Genomic DNA, 23850 nt, shown 5'->3' on the forward strand with positions numbered 1-23850 from the left:
TATCCAATCACTACAAGTGCACCTTTCACAGCTTTCCCAAAGCCCTCTAATTTCATAAATTCCCACAGGAATTCTGGCACCCTTGCTCACCTAAAGGTGACTTGTTCCAACTGCAGCACTGCTGCAAACCCTGCTGCTTCAACAGCACAGCCAGTGCCACAGCACAGGGTTTCTCTTTCCTGGGTGTTCAGTCCTTCCCTTCTCTTTCCTGGGTGTTCAGTCCTTCCCTGGCAGGGTGCTGAGGCCCTGGCACAGGGTGCCCAGAGCAGCTGTGGCTGCTCCTGCATCCCTGGCAGTGTCCAAGGCCAGGCTGGATGGGGCTTGGAGCAGCCTGGGACAGTGGGAATGTCCTTGCCACGGCAGGGGTGGCACTAGGTGGGATTTAAGGTCCCTTCCACCCCGAGCCAGTCTGTGACCCAACAGTGCAGCCATTCAAATCCACTGTGTTCCATTTGCATTCCCAGTTGCTGTGGTGGTTTCAGCTCTCCCATCACTTTCTGTCCCCATCTGCTGAGCGTTTCAGCTCAGAGCCAGGCTGGAAACAATCCTGCCCCCACACAAATTCTACCTCTTTATTCCTGACAATGCCAAATGTGCCTCATTCCCCCTCTCTCTGCTCCAGTCCAGCAGCACTGACTCAGCCAAATACCTGCCTGTAGCAGCAGGAATACAGCAAACACCTTAAAAGAATCAATTGCTGCTGTTATTGGGCATTTCTGAGACCACAACTGGATATTGTGAGCAGTATTGGGCTGCCCTGTTAAAACAAGCAGGAGGGTGGGACACATCTGGGCAAATCCAGTTGTTTGGGGCTAAAATAAAGATGGAGTGAGAGGGAGCTTAGCTGCTGTTTTCAGGGTTTTCATGGGATAACACAGAGAGCAGAGTCAGACTTTGCCCAGAGGTGCACAGAGACGGGACAAAAAGAAATGGGCAGGAGTAGCAACAAGGCACACTGTTTATGTATGAAGGAGAAAGTTTTAGGAGGAACCAAAGGACAAGGAATCTTCTATATCCTGCAGGAATTTACTGCTACCCAAGCTGAAGAAAAATACACACATCCAAAAGAAATTCCTTGACGAGAGAAAGCTGGGCAGTGGTAACTGCCCACCCCAAAAAGTTCATTTTTCACCATGGTACAAAAATCTGATCTTTTGTGTTACTGTAAGACTACACTGGCAGACAAACCATGGAAGTAGTTGGCATCTTGCAGCTGATATTTCATATCTAATATTCCCAGCTGTCAGTCTTACCTGACCCAGCACAGTCCCCCTGTGTGCAGAGATCGCTGAAAATGCCCCAAATCTCCATAATCAGACACTTCTGGGCAGCTTTTTTGGAAACAGCAACCGTTGCCAAGGCAGCTTCGTTCTCCAGCTTCCCAGAAGTGCCTTTATGGAGAGTTAGTCAAGCAAAATACAGACCTGGCACTGCAAGTTGTGAGTGAAGGACAGGAAACATGACAGCTCTTTGCCTCTTATCTTCTGATCCACACAACCAGGATTTAGTAAATAAGGATTTATGGTGCTCTGTGAGAAAGGTGCTCACCTCACACTTTTGATTACCTGTCTGATATGCAAACAAAAGAGTTTCTGTAACGAAAGGAAACCCTGGAGAGCATAAAATGACCACGAGGAAACTTTACTTCCATAGCTGAAGTGTTGGCTGCTGGCACTTATTTGGTGGGAGACGCCCTCAACAAGTGAATAGGACTAGGGAAAAAATGAAACTTTAATTTGTTTCAGATGCAAAAGCCAAATTCTTTTTTTCTCCCCCTCCCCTTCTCAGGAGGGGAGACAGAGCAGCTCTGATCCAAGAGAGGCTTGAGTGTGACTCCAGGCAGGCATTTTAATGTCATTCAGAGGAAATGACTTCTCATACCAGAACACCAACCTTTCAATGTGCCTCTTCAGAGGAGATGGATATTGAATAGGAAACTATTGAAAGAGGCTGCAAACACCGAGCTTGAGCACTTGTGCTCTCCAGAGAGCAAATCCTGCCAGGTCAGCTCTGCTGCAGAGCAAAAAGGGGAGGATCTGTCTCCAGCAGAGAAGCACTTCCCAGAAATCCCCCCCCAAAACAAAACTCACCCTTGAAGCGTGAACCAGAATATTCCACATTGAAATCTTGTTTAGTTCAATAAAATATATTTTATTATAAAATAAATATTTCAGTATTATTTATAAAATAATACTGAAAGATTACTTATTTCAATTAATATAATGTAACCATTTCAATGTAATGAAATATAATTTCTTTAATATTTCAATAGTAAACATTATTTATTTCTAATGTTCAATATGATAATATAATAATAATTATATATTATATTATATTATATTATATTATATTATATTATATTATATTATATTATATTATATTATATTATATTATATTATATTATATTATATTATATTATATTATATTATATTATATTATATTATATTATATTATATTATATTATATTATATTATATTATATTACATTACATTATATTATATTATATTACAATATATTATAATATAATGTTATATAATATTGTATAATATTATATAATATTTTCTATATATTATACAATAATAATGTAATATGTAACAATGTAATGATTTATATTATAATGAATTCATTATAATGAATTATAATGATAATATAATAATATTTATATTATATTATATTATATTATATTATATTATATTATATTATATTATATTATATTATATTATATTATATTATATTATATATTATTATATATTATTATAATAATGTAATATAATATCTGTTATAATATAATATTATATAATATTTTCTATATATTATACATTGTCATATACAATAATAATGTAATATGTAACAATGTAATGAAATATAATTTCTTTAATATTTCAATAGTAAATATTATTTATTTCTAATGTGCGATATGATAATATAATAATATGTATAATATTATATATATTATGTAATATTATCTATTATACATTATAAAATAATACTATAATAATGTAATGTTAAGCAACAATTTTATGGAATGTTATTTATTTAATATTTCAATATTAATGGAAATATTCCACACTGGAATATTTCAGTTAAGCCCCATTTCCCAGCCTGAGCTGCCAGCTTGTGCCACTTGGCTCTCCTATGTCCCCATAAAATCCAGGAAAGATGCAAGGAAGGGCAGGGAAGGAGGCAAGGAAGCAAAATCAGATCCAGAAAGGAGCAAGGGGAGAATGCCCAGCTCAGTGACACAAAAGCCCAGGCAGTTCAGAGGTTTAGGGCAATAAAAATGCCAAGCAGGAGGCACCAGGGGTTAATCCCAGGCAGAGGGACCCAGCCCCTCTCCAGGACACAGAGGACACACAGGGGAAAGCTCCTCAGAGCGGCTCTGGCCAGGCTGAAAGGCTGGGGGAGAGGTGGCCAGGAGGAAAAGCCAGCAGGGAGGCTGGGGGAGTGTGTCAGCAGCTCGCTGGGTGCCATGCAGGGCCACAGAAATTCACATTGTCCAGAAATATTGCAGCACCATCAGTGCTGGGGGACTCCTATCAGCCTCTCTGGGTCTGCTCTTCAGCAAGTGAGAGGTGGCTGTACAAGTGTTACACCCAAAAAAGGGATCTGATGGAGTTTCTGTAGATTAAATGATACAACCTCAGCATTTAGAGAAATGTGAAGTCTGCCATTAGTTTCATTTTTCCCCACTGATTGGTGTGCACTTGTTCATAAGCGCTGCTGTACCGTCAGCCAGACCATTGTTCTGGCAGGCTGAGCACCTTGTCCTGGTACACTGACACAATTCTCTGTGTGTTCAGCATTTCCATGCCACAAACCTCTCCCACCACAGCTAAAATCTGGGAACAGTACAGTGAGTCTTTCTCCCAGCACCCAAACCAATTCTGCTCTTGGTGCAGCTCAGCCTGCTGGAATTCTTAGATCCTTGAAGTGTTAAGTATCAGCAGTGCTCAAATATGCAGTTATTTCTGTGAGAAAGCAGCTTGAGCTGCCCTAAGGTTAAAAATTAAATTTATCCTGTTGCAAGTCATTTTCTGCCTCACAAACCAGAATACAGTGGCATCATCTCTGTAGCACAGGAATATTTACCTGGTGATGCTCCCACAGGTTTCAGTGCAGCATATCTGGGTGTATAAAGTACAGAGCACTAAGTTTTTCAGCAATAACTTGAGCTTCCAAAAAGTCTTGGGCCTTTTAAAAAAAGAAATCCATCAAATCCTTCAAGTTTGGAGGAGCCTTGTGCAACATGTGCTGGGCAAGAATCAAATCCCTGCATTTTCAAGTGTAGCAATTTAACTGTTAAACTCTGGCTCCCAGGTTTGAAAAGTTGAACCCAAGGCTTTCAAAAGTGCTGTTTGATCTTTGGTGACTCTTGACAGGAGGATGAGAGGGATTTTTTTTTTTTTCTTTCCCATAATGATTTTCCCAAAGAGCAAATCTCACTCAGTGTGGTATTAGAAGGGTTAAGGGGCCATCTGCTGGCAGCTCCAACAAATTGTGGAATTGCAGCAAAGCTAATAAAATTTCAATTACAAATTAATTATGTACAGTGCATTTAATTATCCATGGATTCAAACTGTCCATGGATAATTCAAATGGAGCACTTTCACAGGGGAATATACAGGCAGCTATGGATCTGCCAGCAATTTAAATTAGATGCCAGTGGATTCTGGGGCTCTCATCTGGATTTCCAAGAAGAAACAGCCAGGCTCAAACACAGCATGTTGAATTGGGTTATATTCATGTCTATTAACACCTGAAAAATCATGGAATGGTTTGGGTTGGAAGGGATTTAAAGCCCATCCAGTGCCACCCCTGCCATGGCAGGGACACCTCCCACTGTCCCAGGCTGCTCCAAGCCCAATCCAGCCTGGCCTTGGGCACTGCCAGGGATGGAACATCCACAGCTTTTTTGGGCAACAAACACATCCAGGCCAGTTTCTACATTTAGCTCTTTGCCCCAGAACAGAAAACACAGGAAATTCTTTCTCTAGGGGCCAAAACTGAGGTTCTTCACTGTATTTCCACTTAGTGGGGAAACAAAGATGAGAGGTGGGACCACAGTGAGCATTGTCCTGTGAGAGTTAAAAGGAAGGTGTGATCTGATTTCAGACCTCAGGCTGCATTTCAGGGGGATGCTTAGCACAGGAGCCATCTCCAAGCCAAACAGGGAATATCTGCACCTCCCAGCCTGTGGTGACCCCACCAGGAGGACAAAGAGACACACCAGCAGTGTCCAACCTCTCCCAACAGCTTTTGTAGCCTCTGTAACCTTCCCCCACCCTTAATTTCCCACTGCAGCAGCAGGCACTGAACAGGCTCCCCAGGGATGTGACATCTTTTCTAATAAGTTGGTTTTATTTTTTTTAATCTTCACTATTAACACTAAATATTTGAGTTCCTGCCATCCACCAAAGGGAAAAGCTCAGGAAGGACATGGAGCTGTTGGAGTGAGCCCAAAGGAGGCCACCAGTCTGATCAGAGGGATGGAGCACCTGTCCTGCAAGGAAAGGCTGAGACAATTGGGATTGTTCAGCCTAGAAAAGAGAAGGCTTTGGGGTCACCTTAGAGCCCCTCCTGATGCCTTGAGAAGGCTGGCCTGGAACAGAGGCTAGACACAGTTAAAGAATAAAGCAGGGATTTATTAGGGGGCCTCAATGGATCCACCTTGGGCAGCACAAGAGCCCAGCCAGGGCTGCACCCAGGATGAACCAAAATGGTCACAAAATGGACACCTGGTCACAGTTTCTTAAGTTTGGGTCCATTTACATATTGCAGTTAATTGTCCAATTACAGCTTTAGTCCATTCAGTCCCACCCTGCTTGTTTTTCTCTCTCCAGCCCATGGGGTTTGTGCTCCTGGGCTGAGATTTGGCTCATTTGTCCTTGGTCCCCAGCTAGAGCAGGAATTGTTTTGTCTCCCTGCTCTGTGCAGAGAGCTCAGCATCCCCTCATATGAAGCTCAGAACTGCACACTAGAGCAGCACAGAATGTGAAAATAGAAAAGCTAAACCTGAGGCATGACTTCCAGTGCCTGAAAGGGCTACAAACAAGATGGAGAGAGGCTATTTACAAGGGCCTGGAGGGACAGGACAAGGGGGAATGGGTTTAAACTGACAGAGAGCAGGTTCAGGTGGGATATTGGGGAGGAATTGTTCCCTGGCACAGGGTGCCCAGAGCAGCTGTGGCTGCCCCTGGATCCATGGCAGTGCCCAGGGCCAGGCTGGATGGGGCTTGGAGCACCCTGGGACAGTGGCACAGGGGTGGAATGGGGTGAGCTTTAAGGTCCCTCCCAGCCCCAACCATCCCATGGTTCCACAATCCAACTGGACTTGGACCTGACATTTTCTGGGACTGACCAGCTGCCACCCCTCAAAGTGTCACACGCTGAGGGTGGCATTGCTTCCACTTGAGCCCATCAGCAGCAGGGCAAACAAAGTGACCAACCCTCATTTCCTGTGCTCTTCCCCATGGCCAGCCCACCCCTCCTGCACACCCACACTCCCTCTTTGAAACACAGCCACAAAAATCAGCTGCAGCGCTGCTCACGACTCAATTCCTCCTGCCTGGCTGCCAATCAGCCAGGAGCCTGTGATGTACACAGCCCGTGGGTTTTGTAAGCTGCCTTCCTGGAAGCAGCAGCTTCAACTAGGGGGAATTAAAGGAAAAAAATAAAAAAAGAAAAAGGCAGGATAGAAGGAAGCTGTGCCTGTCTCTCTCTCTCTCTCTCTCTCTCTCTCTCTCTTGTTACCGCTGACTCCTCGAGCCGTCACTTTTTGTTGCTGAGCAAACTCTGAGAGCCACTGGAAAGTGATTAAAATTTGGCAGCAGAGTGTCTAAACCTCTGGAATGGCTCAACCTCTGGCGTTTCTATAGCAATGAGGAAGAGTGCAGGATGTGGAAAAAGCCTGTAGCATTGCTGCCATCCTGCTGTGAACCAGGGGTATCGTGGCTCCGACTTTGGAGCAGGAAAACCCAGTTTTGGACAATGCCAAATTTAATTCTTGGGCTCACTGCAAATTACATGCTGAGGTTTCAACCAGAAGATTGACAAACTGCTTTGCTTACTGGTGAGTGCCCTCCCTCTCATGCAACAGCCACACCTTGCCTGCCTCCCCATCCAGAAGAGCGGGGTGGGATCCCAGCCTCAGCCTAAAGCTGCCCTTGGACCTCGATTTTCCACTGAACACCAAATCCAGGCTTCCTCTTACAGGAGCACAACTGAATTCGTGCTGAGAAATTAAAGATGAGCACAGCAGACAAAATGATCCAGTCTGGGGTGGGCTCTGGATGCTCCATTGCTAACTAGAAAGAGTTGGATTTGCCAAGCAGCGCTATCCATGACTGCAGAACATTCCCAGGGACACAAAATGAGCCAGGCTAATTGAGCTGCTGCTGCAATCTGGATACAAAAGCCTAGTGACAGGCTCCCAGGTATGAAATTGCAGCTGTTTTAATCAACTCTTTGCCTTTTCTCCCCCATTTTCTCCTAGGTGGGCAAGGAATTGCAGCCTTCAGTCGTGTGGATCGGAGACGCAGAGAGACTCTATTCCAAAGGGGGAACGAGGGCAGGAGAAGAGGTGAATTCTTCTTTATTTCAGTGCAGATAATTTCTCCTGTTGCACTACAGCCCACACAAAGCACATACCACTATGACCAGACCTGCCAAAGCTTGCTTGATAATAGCATGTCTCACTAACTTTTTTTTTTTTTTTTTTTTTTTTTTTAGCTTTTAAGAGAGTCTTGTGACTTCTTAAGAGCCCCCAAGAGGTCACATTTCTCTCTTCCAGCTATCCTTGCTTTATTTAAAAATAGTCCAGTCACTGCTCATCAGTGCACTGGAAAGTAAAAGGGAATAATGGAGAATTTCAAATTTGAGGCAAGAAGCTAAAAGTTGAGATGAGCTTAAATTGTTCAGCTCTATTAATTTGAGAAATCGGATGGAGCCAAAGTGAACAATAAAGTAACAAGGATAGATTTCCCCTGCAAAAACAAGGAGCCTGTGTTAAACAGTTACAATTACAGATTATTTTCTTTGGGCTCCCAGGAGTCCTAATGCCACCTTGTCCATTCCTTCCTCTGCTATGTGGCTTTCCCACTGGAAAGAAAATGAAAATACTGCCCCATATTCACAGCAACAACACCACCCCAGTTCCTGTTGCCTGCAAAATATTTTGCTTTTAGAGCTTTGTGTGAAAAATTAAACCTTTTTTCCTTAGAGTGTCTGTGGGGGGGGGTCACAAGAATGTATTTTGGAAAGGCAGCAGAAGGCAACCCCACCTTGGCTGGGGCTGTTCCTTCTGCCAGGGCTGGGGGAGGTGATGGGTGTGCAGTGATCCTTAGAGGTGATGCCTCAGGTTTGAGCTTTTCTATTTTCACATTCTGTGCTGCTTTAGTGTGTGGGTCTGAGCTTCATATGAGGGGATGGTGAGCTCTGTGCACAGAGCAGGGAGACAAAACAGTTCCTGCTCCAGCTGGGGACCAAGGACAAATGATCCAAATCTCAGGCCAAGAGCACAAACACTGTGGGCTGAAGAGAGAAAAACAAGCAGGGTGGGACTGCAGGGGCTGAAGCTGGGATGGGACAATGAACTGCAAGGTGCAAATGGAGCAGAGCTGATCCCAGGGAGAGACCCCTGACCAGTCGTCCATTTTTGTGTCTATTTTGGTCCATCCTGGGTGCAGCCCTGGCTGGGCTCTTGTGCTGCCCAAGGTGGATCCATGGAGGCCTTAGAATAAATCCCTGCTTTATTCTTTAGCTCTGCCTGGCCTCTGTTCTAGGCCAGCCTCAAAAGGCATCAGAGTAGTCCCCACAGTGAGGGAGAACCTTTCTCTTGGGCTCAAACCCTGACAGAAAATGCAGATGGGGATTTAAATTAAGATTAGGGGCCCAAAATCACCTCGCTTGCTTTGCCATCTGTGTGGAAAATTTTCTTGTCCTGCCGACTTCAGAGTGCAGGATGTCCCCTCTGGCCCTTGTAGCCATGCCCTTGGTGGGAGCCTGTTGGCTCCAGGCTTGGAATCCCACACATCCCAAATTGTTCACTGCACACCCAACACTTAGAGGAGAGAGCATGAACCTGGAAGGACAGGCAGAGATCCCTTGGGAGTGCTGGAATTTTGGAGAATCATGGAATGGTTGGGTTGAAAGGGGCCTTACAGGTCACCTTGTTCCACCTCCTGCAGGGCAGGGAAATATTCCACTAGACCAGCCCCATCCTAAAAGATGAGCTAAGCTCAGCCTCCAGAAGCCAAAGCAAGTATCAGAAATGCAAAGCATGACCATGAGAAGAAAAGGAATGATCCACCAGATGTGTTAAGACAAGCTTCTTTAGGGGAAAAAAAAAAAAAAAGTGCTACTCTACCCCAAAACTTGTGGGAAGCCTTATTGATTAACAGTAATGACACCACAACAATCTGGTCAGGCTTCTCCAGCCAATACTCACTTGAACATTATCAAATATAAATAATATTTCTATTTGGTATAAAAGGTTCTCCAATAAAAGGTTCTGCTCAATCCTCATCTGTTCTGTAAGGAGCAGTTAAATATGTGTTACAAAGTCAAGTAGTAAATTATTGCAAAGAAATGAACCCTGAGCTCCCAGAACCTTTGTTCTCAGAGCTTCAGCAAAGTTAGAAAGCACAGCAAAAAATAGGGAGTGTATTTTTCATACTTAGAAGTCAGAAAATCATAACCTCCAAGAGCTGGGAGGATTCCAAACTAGGTTACAATTTTCTACCTGTCGAGGTTCATCAGGTGTGCAGCTCCCTGCAATATTTCTCCTTGAGCTGGAAATAAGGATTTCCTTCTTTAAATGAATTGTTTCCTGCCTGCCTTTGAATAACCAGACCATAAATTCAGTAGTGAAAGGCACTGGCACAAACCCAAAAAAATGGAAGCAGAAATCAAGTGTTTACCTGAATTTGAGGAGGCAGAATCTCCCTACTTGTGTTGATATCTCACCAGCTCTTACCAAATACAACCAGAGCCCTAAAAAAAACCCCAAATCCTGTTGCAGGCAGCAGGTAGAGCTCCAGCTCATTAACTCTGAGCTGTCAGCATCCTTAACAACTCTTTCCTTCTCCTGTTTCCACGAGCTGCAGGGGAACTTCAAGCGCCTGGCCAGGCTCCTGCCCCAGTTCCTGAGGGTTCTGAAACCCAAGGACAGGATTCTGCTCGTGGGCACCTCCAGGAGGCCCTTTGATGCCAATCTGGGACCTTTCTGCAAAGCCTACCAGAAAATCATTGTCATCTCAAAGCCCGACTACCTGACAAGATTTGGCAAGTATTTCAGTCACCCTCGGGGTTAATCCTGCTGTTTCAAATCCCTGCTCATCCTCAGAACTGCCCTTCAGCTCAAGTCATGCCCCTGGTGTGTCTCAAGTCCTGGAAATGCAGGGTCAATCAATACAGGCTACTCCAAAAGCCAAATAATAACAGTGGAAGCTGAGAGAAGAATTTAAAATACTCTTCACCACCAATTCACATTTTTCCACAAGTTCAGAATGCACCAAGCTGAACTGGTTCCCCCCCCCCCATTTCAGCACAGGATCCCACTTCAGCACACATTTTCTATTATAATTTTTATATTTTTGTTAACATACTGCTTCTGGATTTCTGGTTCCAGTTTGCAGTTCTCAATTTCCAGTCTCCGTACTCTAACCAACACAACTTCTCAGTCTCTCCAAAACATGTCAGGAGGACTAAATTTTCTCCCTCACAAATTCCACTTTTTGTGCTCACAGATCACGAGAGAAATTACACAGGCATCCATGATTTTTGCGTGTCTGGTCTGTCCAATGTTCACAGTGACAGGCAGGCCCTCCCAAATTCTGACAAAACCATTGAATATTCCATGTACTGAGACTCAAAGCTTGTAAGGAAAACAGGGTTCTTTTCTAATGAAACAAACCTCCAATGTTTTGAGGTTTTAAACACCCTGAAATCTGCAATAAACAGCAATAAAAGAAAACCCCTTTGGCTCAGGGACCTTGCCACACAAGCATTCTGCTCTGTCCAGTCTCACCTTGTTACAAGACTCTGACAAACGCATTGAGCAGTCCAGTTTCGTCCTGCATCCCTCAGGGGCAGCCCAGGTACCCAGGTGATGCCCATTTGGGTGAGGCAAGCACAGAGCTGGGCTGCCTAGCATATTGCAAACCTCTGCCAGGTTCCATCATTTTCCTGCTGAGGATGAGAAATGGTCACCAAGCAAGGGAACGTGTGTTTCATGTCAGGTGACAGCTCTGAGGAATTGCTGAGAGATAAGGAGACCCGAGCAGAGCCTAGAGAAGGGAGGTGACAGCAGCTGGATTTAGCTGTGCTCACTTCTGGGGGTTGAACTGTCACACTCTGGGACTCTCACCACTAACTTGGAGTCCAAAAAAAAAGGCCAGCTCAAGGGATTTCAATTGCACACTTCAGAATGCCCAAAAAAGTTAACTCGTGGCATTTTAAAGCAGAATAAATGTGTAGCTTTAATTCTTTGATGTTGCCCCATTTCAGACAGCGCCTGGCTCGTTCTTCAGCCCCAGCCTTCCCTGAAGTTCTAGGGAAATAGGATCTTCAGCTCCCAATCCTGTCAGTTTTCAGTGCCTGACACCCCCCTTGAGAAGGAAAGAAACTTGTTTTGACAGAAAAATAATGACATAACAAATCCTTGTAACACACAGTGCACAGCTACCTGTGTGCTGCAGCCCTCCCTCTGGTTACAGAGCAGAGGATTCCAATCTGTGCTCAGTGGGAGCAGTAAATATACAATGGAAATCATTAAACTGGAAGATTCACAATCCCATACTGATTTCTTGCCATTAATCACCCAGCAAGGCAGTGCCTTGTGTTACACACCTGCACCAGGAGCTGCAGCACACAATATCTGCCTGTGTGCATCAATTCCTCTTTTATGAATTAGTGATTCAGCCAATATTTATTGAGCACGAGCACGAGTCAAGTGGGAGACCACAAATTGCTGGAGTGAGAAATGCAGTGCAGAGCTGTCAATAGTTATGGGCTCCAGTCCATGGAATTGATGTCCAGGGGAGAACAAGGCAGCTTTTCCAGCAGCACCAACCTCCACCCAACATCTTCATGCTACATCTGAGCATTCAGGCACAGCAGACTCAAAATGTCTCATTCAAGAAACTTTTTAACCTCTTATCCATAATCCTCCTAATCTTTTCCAAATATTTCTATGTAATGCTTTAAAGCAAAGCCTGAGGAGGCCACATCAAAGTTCTCCTAAATTTCTCTGAAATAGAGCCCTACTTAACATAAAACAAAGCAAAAAACTGGTATTATTCCTATTCTTTGGAAGCAAAATCTCAGCCACTTCACAACCCCAAAGAAATCAATCAGGTCACAGAAGTTCACAGCTAAAAGCTACAACCAAGTTCACCTTTCAAGTAACCAGCAAAACCCCAATCACAAAAAAAAATGCACCTTTAAACATGTGCCTGATGGCTGGAAGCCCTTGGGACATGGAGCCCCCCCCAGCAGCCCTCAGCTCAGCAGGAATAAGCTGTGATGAGGGTCAGAGAAATAAAAACAGGCTGGTGGTAAAGGTGCCTAACTCTGCCCATCCCAATGGGAGCACTGGGCAGGTTCTGGGTGCACACACACACGTGGTTCTTTCCATTCTCACACACATACCCACCCCGCTCTGTGTGCCCTTAATGACTTGCTGAGAAGTACTGACTGGTGGCCAGAAATTCTCAGTAAGGGTTTAAAAGCACAAATGCTGCAAATCTGAAGGGAAATGAGAGCACACACCAAAAAAAATTTCATTTTGGCTTTCCTGATCGATAGTCCTTATTGTCATGTTCCACTATCAAAATAAAGAATAATAAAATATTATTATATTTGAGCTGGAAATAGGGATTTCCTTCTTTAAATTAATTGTTTCCTGCCTGGCTTTTAATAACTAGACCATAAATTGGATAGTGAAAGGCACTGGCACAAACCAAAAATTCTCAGTAAGGGTTTAAAAGCACATGTGCCTAAAGGCCCCTGTGCTGTAAATCTGAAGAGGAAAAAGAGCACACCCAAAAAAAATTGAATTTTGGCTTTCCTGATCGATAGTCCTTATTGTCATGTTCCAGTATCAAAATAAATGATAATAAAATATCTTTCCCCTGTTTTCCTTGAATGTCTGTCTTTGCACTGTCTGTTTTGCATGTCCTGATGCTCAGCTGTGTGGAAGCACTACATCCTGCAGCACGGTGGGACCCTCACCAAGCACCTGAACCTCAACTGCCTGGCCCAGGTGTCAGATGGCTTCACCCAGGGCCACGTTGTGGACGTGGTGCAGAACGTGCTGACGGAGCTGAGGCTGCTGCAGATGGCCAGGAAGCCACTGAGGACGGCTGAGTTTGTCACTTCTCTGGCCAGACATGACCCAGTGTACAAAGAGGAGGAAGAAGCGTTCCAGGTGAATTCTCTGTTTCCCGTCTTTTGTCATTTGTCTCGGTTTGGAAAGCCAGGATTCTGCTAAGGAAGGCAGGAGCCTCCCCTGAAATGGAAAATATAAACCCCCTCCCTCTGAATTGTTATGGATTTTAAATTAGGGGGTTCTCAGGCAAAAAAATATGGGAGCAGGGAATAACAGTTCTTTACTAGGGAAGAAAAAATAAAAGGATAAAATAAACAATGCAGTACACTAAAACAACACTGCCAGAGTCAGAACACAGCCTGACACCCTGTGGGTCAGGGTGTTGGGGGCAGTCCCATTGGAATTGTGGCTGCAGCCCTCCTGCAGTGTCAGGTGTGGTTCTGTTGGAGCAGGGATCCTGTAGACAAGGGTGTATTCTGCCTCTGAAGATCCAGTGGAATAGGCAACTGCTGTTCCTCTGGGAAATCCAGTGGGAAGCCATGCTGGTGTTCCAGAATCTCCAGATTCTATCCAGGCAGGAATGCTTGGCTTCTCCCTCTGGGCTCACATCTCCCAATGGGATGCTGTAGTTCTTATCAGCCATACAGTGACATTCCATAGCCTGTTATCAGCAGGTGTCTCCCCGAGGGAGGAGTGATTGTGGAAGAGATAAGGCAAACTGCCCACTTGACAGAAGACAAGTGCCACACAGATGGTGATAGAATACATCTTGCCCTGCAATCTGGGACACATTCCCTGCCATGTCCAGCCACACCTGGTGTAGGACCTGCTCACTGGGCTGGTGGGTTGGCACCTCACTATTTGAATGATGATTTAGGGCTCAACAGCACCAAAACCCATCTCCCCCAAGCTGGGATGTGCCAAACCAGGCCTTATTTTGGCAGCACAGCTGGCAGAGTGCTTTGGTGAACCTGCAGCTGCTCACGTTGAACAGAGTGGCCTCCACGTGCATGGATAAAACACACAGGGGCATCAATTCAATGCATTTGCCCTTTTCCTCCCAGAACAGAGGTGTTCAGCAAGCCTGGATACATCACCTTGAGAAGGCAAAACACCTGGCCATTCAATGCCCAAGATCTAAGCCCTTCTCTTAAATCATTTCAAAACTAATTTATTTTAAATTTTCCTTCCAGGCTTTAAAACAAATGAGTTTCTGCCTCAAGCTCCATCCCTCAGGGCTATCAAATCCTGAGAGCAGTTGAAGTATATTTTTTTCACTGGCACAGGGTGCCCAGAAAAGCTGTGGCTGCTGCCTGGCAGTGTCCAAGGCCAGGCTGGATGAGGCTTGGAGCACCCTAGGATGGTGGAAGGTGTCCCTTCCCATGGCAGGGGGTGGGGTGGGATGGGCTTTAAGGTCCCTCCCAGCCCAAACCAGTCTGGGATTCTGTGGTTCCACACGTGCCTCAAATACCCATGGATCACCTTCCAGCCTGACAAGTGCTACAAAGTCCTTGGGCACTGGGCAGAGAGCCCTGCTGTGCCCCAGGGACTCCCCACGAGGGAAGAGCTCTGCGCTGCTCCAGCAGACCCCACAAGACCTTTCTCCATGCCATAGCCCTGATAATTCCTACTGCTTCTAGGAATTATTGGGAACAATTCCTATAAGCTAATTTCAGCCAGGAACCTTTCCTGGCTGGAAGGTTTCCTCGTTGTCCTGCTTCTTGAGCCCCCCAGCACCTCCCACCACAAACAGGATGCTGATTCTCACAGTGCTCTCCAAGGCTTCTCCCACTGCTGACCTCATGACAGTGCATATTCCTCCCAGCCCTGCTGAGTACTTCCCAATTTCCATTTAGAGCCATTTGGCTCACTCAACACAGGCAGAATTTGTGATATTTGGCAAATAATCTCTTTTTTTTTTCCTCATGCTTGCTCACTAAACCCATATCTCTCCTCAGGGAAAGGCTAATGGTTCAGTGTTACAGCAAAGAGGAAAAAAAAATACTCCATCATTCCCAGCTCCAAGCAGTAATCCATTTGTACCCTGAAACATGAGAGCAAGTATTTAGAGTGAGTTTAACTTGAAAATACTATTCCAGTCACTATAAAATGGGCCTGCTTTGTACAGCCCTTCATGTGGAACACAGCTCAGATGATCCTGTCCTCAGCATCCCATGGCAATCATCAACTTGCATTAATTACAGCCCTTAAGAAAGTATTTCCTTTTATCTGGTGGAATTTTGTTTCCCTTAAATGTCAGGGAGCCTTGCTGCAGCACCTGTGATACGGCACAGGGGAGGAGGATTGTCAGAATAGCTCTGTGCATTAATTAACTCCAGTAATCCCCATCTCTCCTCACACAGAAGCCCTTCTTCCCAAGCTTCCAATCACTGCCATTTCTGGACCTTTCCCCTGGCTTTGCTGTGCCCCCTGTGGAAGTGGGGCAGCTAAAACACTGTGTTCCAAGTGGAGATTAGCCCTGTGATGGATCTTGGGTTTGTCTTCCCTGAAAGCATGAATCTCCCAGTCTGACATTCATATTCTGCCAGCGTTCCAAAATGAATATAAATAATGCAAACTTTGGTGACAATGTGATTTCTGCCTTCCATTTACTCAAATTTCTGCCCCAATGACACAGCCACATTTTCTGAAATTATGAATTAGTGCACCAGGGTGGTTGATACAAATCCTTACATAGAAAGGGTTTCTGGAGAGGCAAAGCCAGCTCACCACACCAGTTCTGCCTGGTAGCAACTGGACCAAAACCATGGAGTGGTCTGGCTGGGAAGGGACCTTAAATCTCACCGTGTTCCACCCCATTCCATGGGCAGGGACACCTTCCACTGGACCAGATTGCTCCAAACCCCATCCAGCCTGGCCTCGAGCACTGCCAGGGATGTGGCAGCCACAGAAGTACCTGAGAAAACCCATTCCAAAGCCTGTGGACATCATTCCTCCAAAACCCAAATATTTTAACACCGATCAGTCACTGCTGCCAGTAACTTCCATCCCCAGTTCAGCTGCTGGTGATAAATGGACTTTAATTTTAGCTGTGTCTGAGGAGCTGCCTTCATTCATCTCATGGAACAGCTACACCAGTTAAAGAGACAAAAGGTTACTGTTGTGCACTGAAATATTTGCACAAAGAATTGGGAAGAGAACAAAAAGACATCCCAGGTCTCTTGGCTTCTCCTGCCAGTGGCCCAGAGCTGGCAGGGAGATGATCAAACAGCTCTTTCCACCCCACTGAGCTCCCAGAAAGCTCCTGGCAAGGTTTTCCCACCCTCTGCACCTCCCACAGAAGGTCTGGGGGGTGTTACACCCAGGAGACAAAATCTCTGTGGCCTCATGGAATCCCATCCAGGGCCAGAGGTATCACTGGGCTCTCCTGGCTTCCCTCAGCTGCTGCCAGGGAGCCCAAACTCACAATGCCCACCTCACCCCTCTGATGGGAAGGGCCAGAAACAGCAGCACATCCCAGCTCTGGGGTTCTCCCAAAACCAGGAATAGCTTGGCCTGGGGTTCCTGCCCACCAGCACCCACGCCCTGCCTGGATGTGGGCACCCAAGGGCTGGAGGAGGTTTTTGTCAGGGTTTGTGAAGGAGAGGAGCTCAGCTAATTCAGAGAATTAAAGCAGAACTGCAGTGCCCAGCAGGCAGCTGGATGTTTGACCCCACCTCGAAAAGGTGGCACCAAGAAGGACTATCTAGGGTCAGGGGAGGAACCATGTTGAGCTTTCCTTCCCTGTTCCCTTCCTATGCCTCTTCTCCCAGCTTCTCTTCCTGTGGCACACCCTGGGCAGCTGGAGAAGGCAAATTCTTCAGGGATGCCTTAGCAGGCTCCGGCTGGGAGCAGGATTTGGGGTGCAAAGATGGACTTTGCAGGATGGCACATTGATAAGGAGGTTGGAGATGACCTGGGCAGAGATGTGACATTAAAAAGCAGCCCATGATCAGGAAGGAAGGCATTTTATCAATGCCTGGCACAATCTGAATCTCTGGCTTAGGCAGACCTTTGTTGAGTGAGGTTCTTGTAGGGAAGAAGGAGCAAGGAATGAGCAATTCCCAGCCAGGGCTGCCTTCAAAGGCTCCCCTTCTCCTTCACTTGCCATCCCGCTGACACAGCCTAGAGCTGCCTCCCTGACAGCACAGCCAGGAGCTGGGCAAGGCTGCAGAGCAGCTCCAGCAGAATCATTTACAAGTCACAGGCCTGTGAGCAGGCATCTGAAAGCAATAAACAGGTTCTTAATGTCGGGGGTTTGTTTTGCTTCCTGAGCTCCCTCATGGAAATCAAAGCTGTCTGCATCGATTTGCAGAGGCACGAGAAGGGGATGATTTGTCTGTTGCCAAGTCTGGAGCAGAGGGAGCTCTGACAAGAGCTATATTCTCTGGAAATGGGGTTGATGGTGGAATTTAACATTTCCATAACTATAGCAACACAAATGGCCCAGCTAAGTATTGCTGTTAATGAGACTCAGCTCAATCAATTGCTGCACTTCTTGGGATAATAATGTTCTCCAGAGATCTGAGGGTTTCATTTTGGCTTCTCCACCAGCCAGCCTGGATTTTAAGAGGTTTGGGTTTTTTAAGGAATGCTCTGTTATAGTAGTAAAATGTTTAAGTAGTCTGACTTGCCCTGTTTTGTATTTTTTTTTTTTTTTTAATTTTATGAAATGCTTTTTTGGTTCTCCAGGCCTGGTATGCCAAGACCCCGCTGGGGAGAGCGTGGAGTGCAGCACAGGAAGGAGGAAAAGGAAAAAGAAGGAGAGGAAAGAAAAGAAAAGGGAAAGGGAAAGGAAAAGGGAAAGGCAAGAAGTAACTTCCTCAAGGATTTTTCACTTGGCCATACCAGTCACAACTCTATTTCTCTGTGCAGGCGTGGCAGATTAATGTTACAGGTATTCTAGGGAAGAGAATTCCTCCTCTCTGAATGAATTTTTAAAAGTTAAAAAAAGGAAAAAAAAAAAAAATCAGATGAGCTGTAACATGTAGCTCTCAGAGGATAAAGAGTTAATGACCACTGACTTGCTCAAGCATTATTTATTCTAAGAGATTTTAGGGGGCAGAAGGGTTCATTACTCAGGCCTGTAACATGCCATCAACTTTTAGGCCATACTCATTTATTTCAGCAAGTAACTCTCCTTAAAAATTGATGTCACTTTAATGTCTTTCATTACTTTAATATCCTATATGCTTTATAAAACTAACTGCTTTCTATATCTGTGGGTCTAAAGCATTACAGTCCTCAATAAAACCATTACAGCTCTAAAGACTGCTTTTTAATTGGCATGGATTAGGAGGCACTTGGTGCAATCCACCACAAGCTGAATATTTACACAGCTGCAGGAGGAACAGCACTGGCACCTTTTGAGGCCTTAGCACAGACAAATTCACCTATGTGGGTGTCAGCAGAAAAAAGCCAAGCAGCCAGCTGGTAATTTGGGTGGATGGCCACCAAAATCTGGTTTTCATCTATTTAGCCATAGAAAATAATGCCTAATCAGCTTGTTTGCACAAACAGTGCTGTGTTTGTTGTTTAATTCACCTTGTTTACTCACAAATCAGCAGCTTTGAGGGCAAAGGATTTATAAGGACACTCTAAAGCTTTGGGACATCCTACAGGACACCGATGGAAGCAGCACCACCTTCATGTCAGGATCACATTCAGCAAGATCTTCTCTAAGTAAGGGCCACAAACACCTGGTTTTCCCTGTGATCACAGAATTCCTGTGTGGACTTGGCAACAGGGAGCTGGAAATAGCCAGCCCACCATCCCCAGGGAGCTGAGGAACCTCTCTGTGCCTGCACCAACAGCCTGGGAGGTGCAAGCTGGGCAGGACTGCTGGGAAAGGGATGGTGTGGAGCCCCTAAGAGGGAACCAAATGGAAAAAGGCACTCCTGGGAACAGGAATGCCTGAGAAAAAAGGCCTGGGAGGATTCCTGGGTGTGACCAACTGCACAGAAAAGGATTCAGGCAGTTGTGTCACTGTGCACAGCGGAGGGAACTGGATGGGTCTGGTTAATAGAGGGAATTGTCTCCCTGTAGGCTATCCCAGCACACAGGACAGAGCCACCCCAGTTTGGGATTCCTGTGGTCCTTCCTAGCTCTGTTATACAGCCTGGTAGAGGGCTCCCCATAATTTCACCCTTCCAACCTCCAGGCTGTACCTCCAGCCCCACCAAGGAGATCCAAGCAATAACAGAGGGAATTCTTGTTCCATCTCCCCTGTGCAACCCCTCAGGACACTCCTGAGGGACACCAGCCCTTCCTCCAGCTGCTGGGATATCCACAAGAGGGACAGAGTGTGGGATAACCCACACTAGGGGCTGCCAGCCTCTGGCTTCAATCCATTGCAGCTGCAAACAGCAGCTTGTCACCCCTTATTCTTTGGAGCAGGCTGTGGGTGCCCCAAACTTAGCAGCACACCCCAGATTTATCAAATAAAGCACTTCTAACTTCATCCTTGGGCAGAAAAGCTCTGAAGAGCTGACAGGGTTGGTGTTTAAAAACCCCTCATCTCTGCTCTCGTGCGCAAGGAAACTAATTTGGGTAATTCTGCCCTCAATCTTGCCGACAGCAGAGCCCTCCTCTGCACACCAGGGCTGACAGCAGGGCCGGGGTGATGGAAGGAGCACATTTCAGGAGGATGTAAGCAAGCCCATTAACTCATATTTCAGCAGCCTGGCTGCAATCTCAACAGCAGAGGGAAAGCAGCTGACTGGCAGCATCCATCTCCAGGGCACGGTGCAGGGAGGGTGCTGAGCTGCCACAGAGCTGCAGGTTTGGCCAGAGAGTCACCAGTTTGTGGGGGAAAAAACAAACAAAACCAAAGAAAAACTAAACAAACAAACAAACAAACAAAAAAAAAAAAAAAAAAACACCCCAAATAAAACCAAGAAATAAAAAGGGAATTTCTCCTTTAGGCACAGCTTGCCCTGGTGGCTGCTGGCATTTCTTTCTCTCTGAGAGGATGGTTTAACAAACAGATGGTTTAACAAACAGTTCCAGGGGTGCAGGAGGTGACAAAGGGATGGGGAAGTGTCCCAGGCCAGGCTGGACAGGGCTGGGAGCAAGGTGGGACACTGGAAGGTGTCCCTGCCTGTGGCACAGGGTGGGACTGGATGAGATTCTGGCTCCCTTCAACCCAAACCACCCCATAAAGCAGAAAAGCTCTGCCTGTGGGGCTGCCAAGCCCTTGCTCTCCTCTGTCACTGTCATATTTTGTGAAAAACCCCTTCGCCAGGATTTCTGCTCCTGGGAAGCTGAGAAGCCTCAGAGAGAAATGAAAACAAGAATTATCTGATTGCTTCTCCCTGTTTTGCTGCTTTGGAATGTGGCCTGGAGGTTGTTTATCCAACAGGTGAATGTTTGATTGGTTCCATGTGAATTGATTTTAATTAATGACCAATCACAGCCAGCTGTGTCAGGCTCTGAGGAGTCAGTCACCAGTTTTTATTATTCCTTGTTGTTAAGCCTCCTGATGTATCCTTTCTCTTTCTTTAGTATAGTTTAGTATAGCAACATAATATAATAAATAAAATAAAGAAAAAAATAAAATATAATAAAATTAAAATAATTTTTATATGAAATTAATATAATATCATATCCTGCCAAGAACATGGAGTCAGATTCATTCCTTCCTGCCACGAGAAACCTCAGAAGATACCCCAGAAGTGGATCTCTGGGGGACAGCAAGGAGGGGACCAGGCTGCTCTGCCTGCTGGTGAGGAGGTGGCAGCAATCCAGCAGCAGCAGCAAAGTTGAGAGAAGAAGCTGTCATGCTCATTTATATATGGAAGTGATCTAGAGAATGATCAGCTAAATTATTTAAATGTCCCATTACTATGAAATTACTGGGCATTCATTGTAAGAACAGTCATAATACAGTAACTAATTTGGTATTAATGTGAATGTCAGCATTTCATTGCAGTTATTTTGTACTTCATCATCAGATAATTTACCAATAAATTAATTGCCTTAATTGCTTCCCACAAACCCAGGAGAACTACGTGTGACACGACTTTTAGAAAAGTCTTCATGCTCACTCCCCCACCCTCCAAATTATTGGGATTATTGGGATTGCCCCTGCCTGCCTGACAGCTCCAGCCCCGGGGTTTTGTTCCTATAATGTTTTCTGAAAAATCCCTTCAACGAGATTTTCCTCCTGAGAAGCCTCAGAAAAGAAATGTAAACAATAATTATCTGATTACTTGGAATGTAGGCTAGAAGGTACTTACCAACAGGTGCATCTTTGATTGGTTCCATGTGAATTGTTTTTAATTCATGGCCAATCCCAGTCCAGCTATGTCAGACTCTCTGGTCAGTCATGGGTTTCCATTATTCATTCCTTTCTCTTTCTTTAGTATAGTTTTAGTATGTCATTTATTTTAATATAGTATAGTATAATATATAATCTAATATAGTATAGTATAATATATAATCTAATATAGTATAGTATATCATCTAGTATAGTATAGTATATCATCTAATATAGTATAGTATAATATATCATCTAATATAGTATAGTATATAATCTAGTATAGTATAGTATAATATATAATACAATACAATATAATATATCAACCTCCTGAGAACTTGGAGCCAAATTCTCATCTCTCACCTGTTCTGGGGGACCCTCACAACACCACAACAGGGTTGCACCAGCAGCGCTAAAACTCTGTTTTAACAGAGCTCCCACCCTCCTTCCCGCAGGACTCACAAAAAGTTTTCTGCTGTTTTCTTCCCCAAGAGATGAGGGGGAAAGGCTGCACAGAGCACAGTGGGGAAGGACAGCTCCTTCCCCCTGTTCCTGGCTGTAAATGTTTGAAATGAGTGCTCAGGGCTCTCCTGCAGGCTCACAGAGCTCCTGCTCCACCGGGGATGGATCAAAGGGGCTGCAAAACACTAAATCCCCATTGATGCCGATTTCCCTGCTCCTGTGCAGCCTGCAGCACGCCAGGCTGGCAGCTGCAGGTGGGAAGAACCCCGGGAACACATCCCACCCTGCCTGAGCCCAGCACCAGGCTCGCAGCACCTGCGGCAGCCCGGGGTTGAAGCTGCCGTCAGAATTAAAAAACAAGCTGAAGTTTCTCAGCAAAACCCCCCAAATCCGGTAACACAAAGTGAAGCTGACTGTTCTATTAACTCCCATCCTGCATCAGCAATTTTCTAAAGTGTGGAAACATTATAATTGACTTTTCTGCTAGTAGCAAAATGTCATTTTTCCTTAATACTCCCCAAGTCAGTAACGCATTTCAAAAGCCTCCGATGCCACTACCACAACAGGACTTACAAATTAGCACATTTTTAGCTTTTCATTAAACACAATGCCCCCCTAAAAAAAAAAAAAAGAAAGAAAGAAAGGGAAAAGTCTTGTGGTATTAGGGTTTCTCTCCTCATTATTGAAAGTACTGCGACTTTGGAACTTCTGGCAGCAAATTATAATGCACTCAGCCTGGGGCCATTGTAAATCAGGGCTTCAAAAAAGGTGTCGTGTAGTCGGGCCCTCTTCAAGCACTGAAAATATCAGAGTCTATTTGAAAACACCTTCTGTAGTCTCTCACTAGCCTTGCAAATCAGCACAGCACTGGGTAGAGCTGCCTTTTATTTTTTTTTAATTTTTTTTTTTTTGCCTCGTGGCATCAAGCCATTTCTATTCTGACCAGAAAAAGAGGATTATTTCGTGCTGGGATTTCAAATTAAAAAAAAAAAAAACACCCTACACCAAAGATAACAAGCTGCATAAAACCAAATCGTTTGGGGCTCTTTTAGGGTTTGGACAGTGCCTGTGGGGCTGTCTCAGCCCTGGGCTGGAATCCCTTTTCTTGGCACAGCAGGGAAAGCCCCTAACCCCCCCCAAGCAGGTGCCACCCTGGGGCAGGGCGCTGCCAGGCTCTGCACCCACCTGCCCAACAGCCTTAAAGCTAAAAGGAGGGAAATGCCAACCCCTAATCCTTTCCAGCTTCCCCCAGTCCTCTGGAAAATGACTTACCCATCCCTGGCCTCCTCTGAGCATCCCCAAACAAACCCACACAGATTCCTGAGGTTGGAGTCTCCTCTCCTGACAGGTTTGATGCCTCAAGTTGCTCCAATTAGCAAGAAAATCATCATTAATGACACCACTGAAGCAAAGGGGGAGAGAAGCCCAAAATAAATCTGTTCCCCTCCCAGGAGGGTGTGGGATTTTCTGAGACCCCCGTGGCAGGGAGGAATGATGGATCTGACTCCATGTTCTCAGAAGGCTGAGTTATTATTTTATGATCTATTTTATATTAAAGAATGCTACACTAAACCATACTAAAGAGCAGAGAAAGGATACAGACAGAAGGTTTAACAAGATAATAATGAAAAACCCCTGACTCTCCAGAGTCTGACACAGCTGATGGTGATTGGTCATTAAGTCAAAACAATTCACATGAAACCAACCAAATAATCACCTGTTGGATAAACAATCTCCAACCACATTCCAAAGCAGCAAAACACAGGAGAAGCAAATGAGATTATATTGTTTTCCTTTTGCTCTG

General features: G+C 45.2%; 1 protein-coding gene across 1 annotated transcript in view; it reads left to right on the forward strand.

The window, feature by feature from the left end:
• DRC11 (dynein regulatory complex subunit 11) overlaps positions 1-14942 on the forward strand; it is a gene marked incomplete at both ends in the record, with an annotated part of 91215 nt that extends 76273 nt beyond the window's left edge. The window contains 5 exons of the mRNA XM_084209068.1: positions 7493-7579; positions 10098-10285; positions 11021-11096; positions 13199-13426; positions 14817-14942. Of these exons, the coding sequence (XP_084065194.1) occupies positions 7493-7579; positions 10098-10285; positions 11021-11096; positions 13199-13426; positions 14817-14942 (705 nt within the window). The remainder of the gene's footprint in view (positions 1-7492; positions 7580-10097; positions 10286-11020; positions 11097-13198; positions 13427-14816) is intronic.
• Positions 14943-23850: the final 8908 nt, after the last annotated feature.

The sequence above is a fragment of the Fringilla coelebs genome (genome assembly GCF_963513975.1).
Source record: "Fringilla coelebs genome assembly, chromosome: 7".
Lineage (NCBI taxonomy): Eukaryota > Metazoa > Chordata > Aves > Passeriformes > Fringillidae > Fringilla > Fringilla coelebs.